Source organism: Rhododendron vialii, chromosome 1a (assembly GCF_030253575.1).
Source record: "Rhododendron vialii isolate Sample 1 chromosome 1a, ASM3025357v1".
Taxonomy (NCBI): Eukaryota; Viridiplantae; Streptophyta; class Magnoliopsida; order Ericales; family Ericaceae; genus Rhododendron; species Rhododendron vialii.
Genome location: NC_080557.1, coordinates 10,469,697 through 10,482,217, shown reverse-complemented (window position 1 = coordinate 10,482,217; position 12,521 = coordinate 10,469,697). Strand labels below are relative to the sequence as shown.

Sequence of the window (12,521 nt, the reverse complement as noted above, 5' to 3'; positions counted from 1 at the left end):
ATGAGAATTGAACCGCTCAATTTCAAAATTCTCCTAAAAAACCTGACCCAGTTACAAGAACTTGTCCTTGTTGGGCTACATATATCTTCTGGTTTACCTGATTCCGTGACAAATTTTACTTCTTTAACAGCTCTAGACCTGTCATGGACCGAATTACAAAGGAACTTGCCTGAAAGCGTTTACCACCTTCCAAACTTGCAGAGGCTTTTATTAAGGGGCAACATTGATCTTGATATCAATTTGCCGGAATCATTTTGGCGTAGTGGTAGTTCTCTAAGGGAGTTGGATCTTTCTTCTACGAATTTGTCTGGAGAACTGCCTGATTCAATTGGCCATCTCAAGTCTTTGACCTCCTTGACCAGCAGCAAGTGCAAATTACGAGGTTCCATTCCTAAATCTCTAGGGAACCTTATTCAGATCCATAAAGTAGATTTATCGGTGAATGATTTAAATGGTGAAGTCCCATATACTCTTTCAAATCTTAAGCAACTCACTGAGTTGAAACTTTCCGTCAACAACCTTAAAGGCAAATTTCCACTCTGGGTTGCGAATTTGAAACAACTTGTTACTCTACATATATCATATAATCAGCTCAAAGGTCCGATCCCCTCCAATTTAAGTGGTCTTCAAAACCTACAAAGTCTGGGACTATCTAGTAATTATTTCAGTGGGGTAATACCTCCATGGTTGTTTACTCTTCCATCGTTGGAAGCTGTAGACCTGAGCTCCAATCGTTTAACCGGCCAAATTCCTAAGTTCCAGCATGATTTACCTTTGGACTCCATTGACTTGAGTAATAATAAACTTCGTGGCCCCATTCCAAAGTCAATTTCAACTCTTGTAAATCTAACCAGACTCTTTCTTGCATCAAATGATCTGAGCGGTGTTGTGGACCTGCAAAAACCAAAAAATGTTGAGGCCCTTGATCTCTCCAACACTAATCTATCGGTGGTTGCTAGAAGCCATGTCAACAATACCCTTCCCAACCTTAGGTATTTCAAAATGTCATCTTGCAACATCGAGGTGTTCCCTTATTTCTTAAGAACCTTAGAGAATCTTGTAGTGCTGGATCTTTCTAGCAATAGAATTCATGGACAGGTTCCAAATTGGGTTGGGTTAATTGGGAAGGCTTCACTAGAGTATTTGAATCTTTCTCACAACTTTCTCAACGAACATGAAGCAACTTCCCTGGGAGGGACTAATAACTCTTGATCTTCGTTCCAATTTACTTCACGGACCACTTCCCATTCCACCTCCCTTCATATAAATCTTTTTCATCTCAAACAACAATCTTAGTAGACAAATTCCTTCCTTAATTTGCAATGCGAGTTCCCTTCGGATTCTTGATTTGTCTCGCAACAAATTGAGTGGTGCGGTTCCACAATGTTTGGAAAATTTTAATAGTGTTCTCTCGGTGTTGAATCTACGTTCCAATGGATTTACGGGGACCCTTCCCTTGGCATTTGCAAAGGCAAACCAATTACGAAGTCTTGATTTGAGTGGAAATCAACTTGAAGGACCACTGCCAAGATCATTAGCAGATTGTACAAGCTTGGAAGTTCTAAACGTTGGAAACAACAAGATTAACGACACATTTCCATATTGGTTGGAGACTCTTCTTGAGTTGCAAGTTCTTGTCGTACGATCCAACCGATTTCATGGTCCCATATATACTTCAAAGAGTAAATTTCCCTTTCCTAAGCTTCGAATCGTTGAATTGTCCTACAATGAGTTCAATGGCCATTTGCCAGTGACATATTTCAAATATTTCCAAGCTACGAAGAACAAAACTATGCCGGGGAAAAACTACATGAGTGATGTGAATAGTTATTATCATTACTCTATCATCGTGACAATAAAGGGGCTTGAGGGAGAACTGCTAAGAATTTTAACTATCTTCACAACAATCGGTTTTTCATCGAACAATTTCAGTGGAGAGATTCCAAATGTCATTGGAAAGCTCAATTCTCTCATAGTGCTTAATTTTTCTCATAATAGTCTCACTGGCCATATTCCATCGTCTTTGGGAGATTTGGAAATCCTTGAATCATTAGACATTTCCTCTAACCAGCTCACCGGAAGAATTCCGAGCCGATTAACAAGTTTGCCGTTTCTTGCATTCTTGAATCTTTCATGGAACCGTCTCCATGGACCCATACTCCGGGGTCAACAATTTAATACATTTGAGAATGTTTGATATGTTGGGAATTCAGGATTATGTGGGTTGCCATTGTCGAAGGAATGTGAAGACAATAATCGAACAAAAGTACAGCCGGCGGTGTTAGAACAGGAGGAAGATGATTCAGATATTGATGCATCTTTTTGGAAAATTGTGGTGATAGGTTATGGGTGTGGAATGACACTTGGACTCTTTCTGGGATCTCTGATGTTCTTAATTGGTAGATCTAAATTCTTTGTAAGACTTGCTGAAAGAGAAAAGCCTAAAAACGTGATAAGATTGAGGAGAATGGTTACAGACATAGTGTCAAGAAGAAAGTAACAAACATTGATAGCATTTTCAGGTATGATCTCCTAATGCTTACATTTCACGATTGTTAATGAATTAGCCAGGTTACAGCTATATATATTGGTTTATTATTTATTTTTTTGCAATCTAGTAGGTATATTGGAAATGGAACTCCTATAGCGTAGTTCATCTGGTATTACATTTTGAAGATAGTGTTGATGTCTTTCTTCATATTAGACATAATCGCGTGCATGCAACCCAGAAGAGGGTTCGCTCAACACTTCAAATTTTCCACGTTTACAACACTCATAACCAAAATTAAAACTGTGTGAATCCTCTGAGAACCAGTTACACAATTAATTACACATGTTCAATCTACTAGTTACATACCTCCCCGTTTTTCCTCCAGAGACAAAATATCATTAAAATCTCCCCAAACGACAACTTCAGCATTAAGGTCCCGAATGTAATCGGACAATTAAAGAAATTGCTGGTACCGAACGTGCTCTTCTGGAGTAAGGTACACATTTAGTAAATGTAAATGCCAAGAGGAATGAGAATCAGTCATATCTGAGAAGGCAAAATTCGGCTCTTTTTTTCTTTCTTTGTTTAACTTTATATCAGATACCTCAGAAGTTAGCATAAAAAATTCAAATCTGTTATGTAATTTGGCTCCCAAGCATAGCATTCAATATGTTAATTATGCTGTTTGAAATTGCCCTACAATAATTATCAGTATAGCATTCAATATGTTAATTATGCTGTTTGAAATTGCTTCCTCCATTTTGCCTTTATGATGATCGAATTCCTGTTTCAATCATTAGGTACCCATAAGACTCGGTAGTTCAAATAAGAATCATCTTTTTTATACACTTATTTTTCCACCTTGTATACATTGTAGGTGCTATGTCAATAAGATATCGGCGTCTGTTTGATTGCTCGGATTAGATATACGATTGGATTTGTCTCCTAAACTTGTATTTCTTTCCAACTATGAATAATATGTGAAAATTTGGAGTATTTCTAGAATATTCTGCATCTAGAATGATCTACAAAATTGTGCTATGTGGGTTGTTTCATGTAGGGGTTCGATTTAGGAGGAGGGACCTTCGCCTGAACTAGTACTTCACTTCTGCTGCTCCGTTCCTCCGCCGCTGGACCTGCAACAAGTCACTAAGGCTGGAATAGCCTTGTGACCCTCCGACGATCAAGTTAGATGTAAGGAGAGTTGCTTTTAGGTCTAGGGTTAGGGGAAGATGGCATACCTCTCAAAGATGAATATCCCTTTGTATTTATAGACCTAGGTTAACTTGGGCTCCAAGCCAGTGCGTGGAGGTCACGCTTAGGTAACCGCCCTTGGTGACATCATAGATGATGCCACGGGATAAGACGGTTATGAAGCACATGGGCAGATGATCCTTTTCGCCACGTATCGTTCATGGTCCCCTCCTGCTATGCTGCATTCTGCCAAAAGACCCAAACGGAATGCACACCTCGGTAACTAACCGAAGTGTAAACAGGAGACTTGACGCCGAGCGAGTAAACAGAAAGATATACACAGGCCCATGTCAATATGAGGACTCGGTTGATGGTGGTCCGGTTATATTACCGGGACAATTACCGAAGCCTCCACAATAGCCCCTCAAGTCCCTGGAGCGTTGCACCTCTGCTTCAGGGTCTTGATCCTATCGTATGAGACATCAGGCCTTGGTCTTTCTTTTTAGAGAATAACCGAAGGGTGAAGTTGCTTCGGTAGATTTCGTTCAACCCGCGCCAGAGAAGAGCCACGTGTCAACTGTTGCCGAGATCTCAGAATCAAAAAGCTGCCTCGGCACGTGCCATGCCAGTTGATTGGTATGAAACGTCGCTTCGGTGACATGCGTCAACATGCCTAAGGCCTGAATATCCGGCGCCTGTCCTCGGTGCAGAATCCTTGATACTAGCCGTTCGATGATAACACATGTCGATGATCTAACGGCTCAATGCACGACGCTTCGTTTCCCGCGCAGCTTTCCATCTTTACCAATATAAATAGGAGAGACAGAGGTGAGATCGTCACCCTTTCTTCTGCTTCTGAAGTCGAACCGCCGCCGCCGTATATTTCCAGCTTTCAATCGAGATTTCGATCGTTTTGGTTGGGAGATCTTGCACAAACTTGAGGTATGTCGACCTCCTTGCTTTATTCTTCATGTTTTGATCATTGTTTTTGAGTTTTTTCGCCGTTTTCTTGCACTTGTTACGGCTGAGCAACCGCTCGCCACCGTCTGGTTCAAGGCGGCGCTGGGCTTCTCCAGCGTTGTTCACGCTATTACCGAGGTCTAAACTCATCCCGAGACCTAGATTCATCCCGAGGCCAAAACTCATCCCGAGACCTAGACTCATCTTGATCTCAAGGGAAAGGGCTTTTTGATCTTTAGAAATTCTTCCGAGAGGGAAGCACCTTCATAGGAAACGATTGTCCGAGGACTCCGAGGAGCGATGACCATTCCGCATCGAGCGTTAGACATTGATTTTTCCCTGAGCACATAGCTAACGGGTTTTTTGCATTCCTTTCCTTGGTTAGGCAGAAGCGAATGGTCATCGAGCTCTCTTCGGACAGTTCCGGTAGTTCAGGCTCTTCTCCTATCGAAATTCCCGAGGACATTCGCCAGACACTTCGGGAGAGGGCGTTCTTCCGAACTCCAATCGACTGCGTTGAACCATTTGAACCCTCGAGAGCTCCTCGTGAGGTGACGACATTTGATTCTCAAGAGATGGAGGCCCCAAGTACCTCGAACCAAGGTCCGGGTCCGTTCGCGGATGCCCCCGAGGAGGTACGGGGACGCAGGAGGGCGATGAGGCCATGCCCATACCGAAATCAGTACTTTGACGGCTCCTCGGCTTCTTATGCTGAATTCAAGAGGGTATATAGCGTACCTCATGACGTTGATGTTCGCATTTTACCGAACAGCGATCCCAAGGACCTTCCTCACCGGGAGGGAGCACTCATATTCCCCTTGATGGCTATCACAGAGGGGGGCGTTAGATTCCCCCTTCATCAGTTTGTCCGAAGGGTTCTCCGAGCTCTCTCCCTCACGTCTTCTCAGCTGACGGTGAACTCCTACCGGATCATCACGAGCATTATAGAGCTGAGGAGACAATATAACCTCACGTTCGGACTCGAGGAGCTTTTCGGTGTATACCTCGTTGGAGTTAACCGGGAGAGCGACCGTCACTACCTCTCCTGTAGGACGGGATACGACACCTTCCTTATCGACCATCTTCCTGACTCGGAAGAGTGGGCGAGTATTTATGTGTCGGTCACTGGGAATTTTATGTTTGGGCCCGGGGAGAGCGCGGACACAGCCACCACAGTTCAGTTCGAAACCGGGGCTCCTGGTCGGTAGAAGCATCTTCTTAGCTTTATTATGTTTGCACATTTTTCTTTCCTCATTGTATACTGATTCTTCCATTCTCTATCTTTCAGCCGAGGGAATCGTTGCAGAGCTTCGGGCAAGGGCTAACCGAGCGCAAATAACAGCTGCTTACGCCATTCCTATCACGAGTCGGTATGCACCTGAACTGCTCGGATACAAACCGACTTATACCGGCTATTTGAAAAAGAAGCCGAGGCAGCAAGGAGTCTCTCGAGGGGGACGAGGACGTGGCCGAGGGAGAAGCCAAGGAAGAGGAGAAGGTAGGAGAGGAGGAGCTGGGGCGACAGAAGACGAAGTTGGTGATTCTGGTCCCCGAGGCGTGATCCGAGAAGAAATCGACCGGGAGACCCCAGAAAGGACGGGACTTAGTGGAGAGATGAGCGGCCGTGGAAGAGAAGTGCTCAACCTTCGGCGCCAAAGGCCACGAGGACGGGGTGCCGGCGTCAGGATAGGCTCGCCGGGGGCTGGAGCTTCGAGGGTGATCCCTGTTTCTCCTCAGGAGCCTCCGGAGAAGAGGGCTCGGACCGAGGAGGAAAGCTTCGGACGAGGAAGGGGCGGGGAGCCGATCTTGATAGAAGAAACGGGGACCCGAGGAGATGAAGGAGATGTGGAGAGCCGGGGAGGAACCGAAACGGGGACTCGTGTTCCGGCGAGGGAGGTCCCCTGGGCCCCCGAGGTTCGTCACTACTCGGGGCGCCTAATTCATCACGCCGATAGCGCGTCTTCTAACATTGGGACGGCGTTTGGGCTGCTTCGGTCGTGTATTCTTCCGAAGGATGCCCGGGCTGTTGAGGGGTGCACCGTGGATCTGACAGGAGAGATAGCGCAGGCACTTCTGAAAGTAAGTTACTTCTGAAAGTTTCTTCTTACTCCTTTGATCGTTTTGTTGGAATTTTGATCAATTTTAATTGTGTTGGTAGGCCGGCGCTCGGGTGCTCGCTGTGAACGAACAATGCCAGGCACGAGAGCAGGAGATGGAGCTGCTGAGGAAGACTCTTGCTCAGAGAGAGGACGACTTGAAAGTGGCGAGGGAGACTTGTGACCTCTACCTAGCCGACTTTCAGCGGTGCGACCGGGAGCGGGTACTTGCCGAAGGGAGGGCCAAAAAAGCTGAGGAGGATGCTGACACATTGAGGGCTGCTGGAGCTCGGGAGGTCGAGTTTGCACGGAACAAAGGCTACGATGAAGGCTGGGATGCTGCCGGAGTGGAATATAAGAAGCAGGTCCGGGAGATAGAAGCCGAGCTTTTCAGAGATCGGTTCTTGGACGGACTTCGGTACGGCCACGAGGCCTTAATAAGCAAGCTTACTCTGCCAGAGGGTTCGGAGCTTCGAACCGTGCCTGAGCCCCCTCCTTAAGAGCTCGTGCTACCGGAGGAGGAAAGCGAGCAGGTGCCGAACCAGGAGCCCCAAGCGACCGAGGAGCCAGCTGACCTTAGCGCCCCTGTTCCCTGATGAAGCATAGGAACTTTATATTTCGTAGCTCTGAAAAAGTACTTTAATTTTTGCCTGAATGGTCGGTTTACTGGACGGCTCCGGACATTTGGAGTTTGCCGTTCCAGGGATTGTAATCGTTTGATACTTGAAGCAGTACCCTTTTTGTTTATTGTTCGTGAATGAATGCTCTTCTTTTCTTGAATGTTTTTATCTTTGAAATGCTTGTTTGATTGGTTTGCTCCTTAGGTTATAATGCCCCTGCTTCGGTGGGACTTGAAAAGTTTGTAGAAACAAGTTTAACCGAAGCGTTAACCGAATCGTTTTTCCAAGCATAAAAAGATGATTAATCAAGAAAAGGTGACTCGGTCCGAAGCCCCAGCGAGTAGGAGGGTCGGTAGGGATCGAATCAGAAGCAACTTTTTTAATGAATTTTTGACATTGCACGCCCCTGCTTATTAATAGAAATGAGCTTATCGAGCAGACGCGGGATGGTATTACTGCTAGGGACGTAGGCCGAGGTCACGAAGTGGTACGGCTGTTGCCATAGGTTAGTGACGCGGCGAGTCCGAACAGAGAGAAATTTCTGATGGGTCGGTGTTAGGGGCTCGGAGAAAAAGGCCGAGTATCCTTACAGCGAGTGACCAGAAATTTAGACGACCGAAGAGGCCCGGGCGACTTGGTGGGAATTTTTCTCCGAGGGTATCACCTATGGGAGAACAATATCCCTGAAGTCGGTATAAAATGGTCCGGGCAAGAATAGACCAAGTATAAGTAATTTAAACAATGTACGAATAGTGCCAAAGAGGATTCTCATTTAAACAATCAATACATAAGCAGATTGCCCTCAAAACTTTCTTAAAAGAAAATGCAACGTAATAAGGACAAAATGGGCTTCGGTAGCCGAGCACTATCCGTAGAACTTCTTCAAATTGTTGGCGTTCCATGACTTAGCAATGGGGGAACCATCCAGTTTCTCCAATTTGTAATTTCCCGAACCGAGGTGCTTGAGAACTCGGTAAGGACCCTCCCAATTGGGCATTAGCTTTCGCTTTTTGGACTTCTCCACCACCTTTTTCCAAACGAGATCGTTAGGTTTAAACGACCGGAGGCGCACGCTTCGGTTGTAACCCTTTGCAACCTCCTGTTGGTATGAAGCGAGCTTTATCCTTGCGTTGTCCCGCTCTTCTTCGGCTAAATCGAGGTCCGAAGCAATGGTGGTGTTGTTGACCGATTCATCAAAATTTTCTGTTCTCATTGTTGGGAGTCCGACTTGGAGTGGGATGACCGCCTCCATTCCGAATGCCAAGGAAAAAGGTGTGCGACCGGTTGATCGCCGAGGCGTCGTACGGTAGCCCCAGAGTACCCTGGGCAGCTCTTCGGCCCACTTTCCTCGCCGTGACTCGAGTCGTCGCTTTAGCCCGGATGAAATTGCTTTGTTTGCCGCCTCAGCCTGTCCGTTGCCCTGGGGGTAAGCCGGAGTGGACGTGTCCCATTTGATACCGTATTCGTCAAGCAGAGCTCGGTACTTCTGTCCTGTAAACTGCCCTCCATTGTCAGTAATTATGGCGAACGGCACACCGAAGCGTGAGATGATGTTGCGCCACACAAAGCGGATGACGTCTGTTTCTTCGATGGTTACCAGGGGCTCGGCCTCGACCCATTTCGAGAAATAATCTGTTGCGGTTAAAAGGAACTTGAATCCACCCGGAGCGACTGGGAGCTTTCCAACGATATCCATGCCCCATTGGGAGAAGGGCCAGGGGCTGGTGAGAGGGCTCAGGTCCCGGGCCGGCTGATGGATAATGGGAGCGAACATCTGGCACTTTTTGCAACGCTTGACGAACTCTTCAGCGTCCTTCTTTATTGTCGGCCACCAATATCCCTGAGTGAGGGCTCGGTGGGCGAGCGATCGTCCACCGGAGTGACAACCGCTGTCACCGGCGTGAAGCTCTTCGATAATGCCCGGAACTTGATGTGGGTGTGCAACCAATAAGTACGGCCCGGTAAACGATCTTCGGTAAAGCTTGCCGTTGGGATTGAGCCAGAAGAGGGCAGCTTTGTTGCGGAGTCGGTGGGCGTCCTTTTTGTCGGTGGGAAGGGAGTCTTCCCTTAGGTAAAGGACGATTTCATCCATCCAGCTCGGACCGAGCTCTATGTTGAGTACTTCCTTCTGTAGGTCTTCGAGTTCAAAACTGGGCTTGTCAATAGAATTGAAGGAAATGGATCGGTGCCCAGTGCATGAGAATGCCGAAGCGAGACCTGCCAGGGCGTCGGCGTGGGCGTTCTGTTCCCTTGAAATATGCTCGACTCTGATTGCTTTAAAGCGTTGAATGAGCTGGACTGCGGCGCTTAGGTAGGTACGCATGCGGTCATCCCGAGCTTCGTATTCTTCAGAGAGTTGGTTAACCACCAACTGGGAGTCGCTGTAAACGACGAGCTCTTCGATGCCAATGGCTTCGGCAGTCTTGAGTCCGGAGATCAACGCCTCATATTCGGCCTCGTTGTTAGAGGCTGGGAAATTGATGGAGAAGGAGCTTTCGTGCAAGACACCGGAGGGTGAGAGAAGAACGACGCCCGCACCTGCGCCTCGGCTGTTGGATGCGCCATCGACGTACATTTTCCATACATCTCCGTGAAAGAGTTGCCAAGCTGTGCTAGGGTTGGCCTGGAGTACTGCTTCGGTGCTCGGTGGGGGTGCCGAAGCAGATACGTTGGGCGGTGTAAGCTCTGCGATGAAGTCAGCCAGAACCTGAGCCTTTATTGCTGTCCGAGGCTGAAAGTGGATTTCGAAATTGGCAATCTCAACGGCCCATTGTGAAATTCGGTTGGAGAGATCGGCCTTTCGGAGAAGAGATTTGAGGGGGAACTCGGTCAGGATGATGATGCGATGAGACTGGAAGTACGGGGCAAGCTTTCGGGAGGCTGAGATTAGGGCGAGCACGAGCTTCTCCAGGGGGAGGTAGCGCGTCTCGGCGGGAGTCATGGTTTTGCTGGAGTAGTAGATTGGCTGGTGCTCCCGACCCTCCTGTCGGACGAGCACCGAGCTGACGGCGTGCGGGGAGACAGCTAGATAGAGGAACAGGTCTTCCTTGTCCCTTGCAGTGACGAGGAGTGGAGCCGTGGAAAGATACTCCTTTAGTTACTGGAGGGCTTGGTCACATTCTTCTGTCCAGTTGAAGCTTCGTCGGCTGCCTTTTAGTAGAGCGAAAAATGGCTGACATTTGTCCGAGGAGCGACTTATAAACCGATTCAGAGCAGCAGCCATCCCGGTTAGACGCTGAACATCGCGCTTGTTGTGGGGAGCCGAGAGCTGATCAATTGCTTGAATTTGGGAAGGGTCGGCCTCAATACCGCGCCGGGAGACGAGATGGCCGAGAAATTTGCCGGAGCTGACGCCGAATACGCATTTCTCGGCATTGAGGCGGAGTTTGTGGCGCTTGAGTATCTCAAAGACTTCGGCAAGGTGAGTTAGATGATCACCGGCGCGAAGACTTTTAACCACCATGTCGTCAATGTATGCCAGCATAGTGTCTCCCAGTAATTGCTCGAACATCTTGGTTATCATTCGCTGGAAGGTTGCTCCGGCATTTTTCAAACCGAAGGGCATTACGAGGTAACCGAAGATCCCGTGGGGGGTAATGAAGGCGGTGTTCTCGATATCGCCTTCGCTCATGGCGATCTGGTGGTAGACCCGGTACGCATCCAAAAAGCTGAGTCGCTCGTGACCAGAGGTGGCGTCGACAAGCTGGTCGATTCAGGGAAGAGGAAAGAAGTCCTTCGGGCAGGCATCGTTAAGGTTGGAGTAGTCGACGCAGACACGCCATTTGCCATTCTTCTTCTTGACTACGACGGTGTTAGCCAACCACTTGGGGTACTGGACCTCTCTGATTGCCCAAGCGTTTAGGAGTCGGTTGACTTCTTCAATGACGGCCTCGGAGTGAATGGGAGAGGACCGTCGTGCTTTCTGTACGACCGGTCGCTTGGCTTTGTCGATGTTGAGCTCGTGGCAGATGAAAGAGGGGTCGAGCCCCGGCATCTCGTAGGGAGTCCAGGCGAACACTTCAATGTTTCGGTTGAGAAAAGCTACCGTCTCATTTCGATCAGTGTCACTAAGTGAGGAACTGACAAGGAAGAAGCGGGAGCCGTCCTCGGTGATTGGGATTGTGGCCACATCTTCGACGGTTTTGTCGTCGGGGGATCTGCCGACGTCCTCCAAAACTGGGGCTTCTGGTGCTTCAATGAGATTCACCCTGGCGGTCTGTTTGGTGCTTCGGACAGCGTTGACGTAGCACTGCTTGGCCGCGGTCTGGTCTCCGTACAGGTCTTCCTGGTGCCCGTTAGTGCCGATGAAATGTACCACTTGGTGATAAGTGGAGGCAATCGCTTTAAGCCTATGCAGCCAGGTTCGACCAACAATGGCGTTGTAAGGGCCAGGGACGTCGACCACCACAAAGTCTATTTCAAGCGTTACCGAGCCGGCACGGACAGGAAGAGTGATCATACCGATGGGCCAGACAGGAGCTCCGTTGAAGCCGATAAGGGGAACTTCGGAAGGACGGAGGTCGGTCTCGGGAATCTTCAGATCCTTGAAAAGGGAGTAGTACATGACTTCGGCAGAGCTGCCCTGGTCTACGAGGACGCGACGGACGTTGAAATTTTCGATGCGGAGCGTGACCACGAGGGCGTCGTTGTGGGGAAGCTGGATGCGGTCGAGATCCTTCTCGGTAAACGTTATCGTCCATTTGGAGCCGTCATCGGTTCTGGGGCGCTTCGGTTCGGGGCCAACTAGCATGACCTGCTTGGAGGAGGAGGCTTCATTCAATTCTGCCCGGATGACCCGGGCGGCTTCGGGGTTCAAGGGACCGTGTATGACGTTGATTGTCTGTACCTCTTCCTCGGTATGTGATTCGGTCCTCTGTGTCCGAGCCGTCGTCTTCTCGTGATCGATGAAGTTGCCGAGGTGGCCACCAGCAACAAGCTGTTCCAAGTAGGCCTTGAAGGGCTTGCATGCTGTGGTGAAGTGACCTTGCTCGCTATGGTAGCTGCATCGAACGATGGGATTCTTGATTTTCCCATTTTCGGTTCCGAGCTTTTGATTGGGGAAGGAGAAGAAGGGCTGATCCTTCACTTGATCAATGATCCGGTAGATGGGAATGGTGAAGACGGTCTTTTCGGCGTTGAAGTCACTTGGCTTCGGCCCCC

General features: G+C 48.4%; 1 protein-coding gene across 1 annotated transcript; it reads left to right on the top strand.

The window, feature by feature from the left end:
- On the top strand, positions 1 to 2,500 carry LOC131327882 (receptor-like protein 35). Its single transcript, XM_058361009.1, has 3 exons — positions 1 to 1,139; positions 1,300 to 2,102; positions 2,214 to 2,500. Exons 1-3 carry the CDS (start codon positions 1 to 3, stop codon positions 2,498 to 2,500), a joined length of 2,229 nt encoding a protein of 742 aa, XP_058216992.1.
- Positions 2,501 to 12,521: the final 10,021 nt, after the last annotated feature.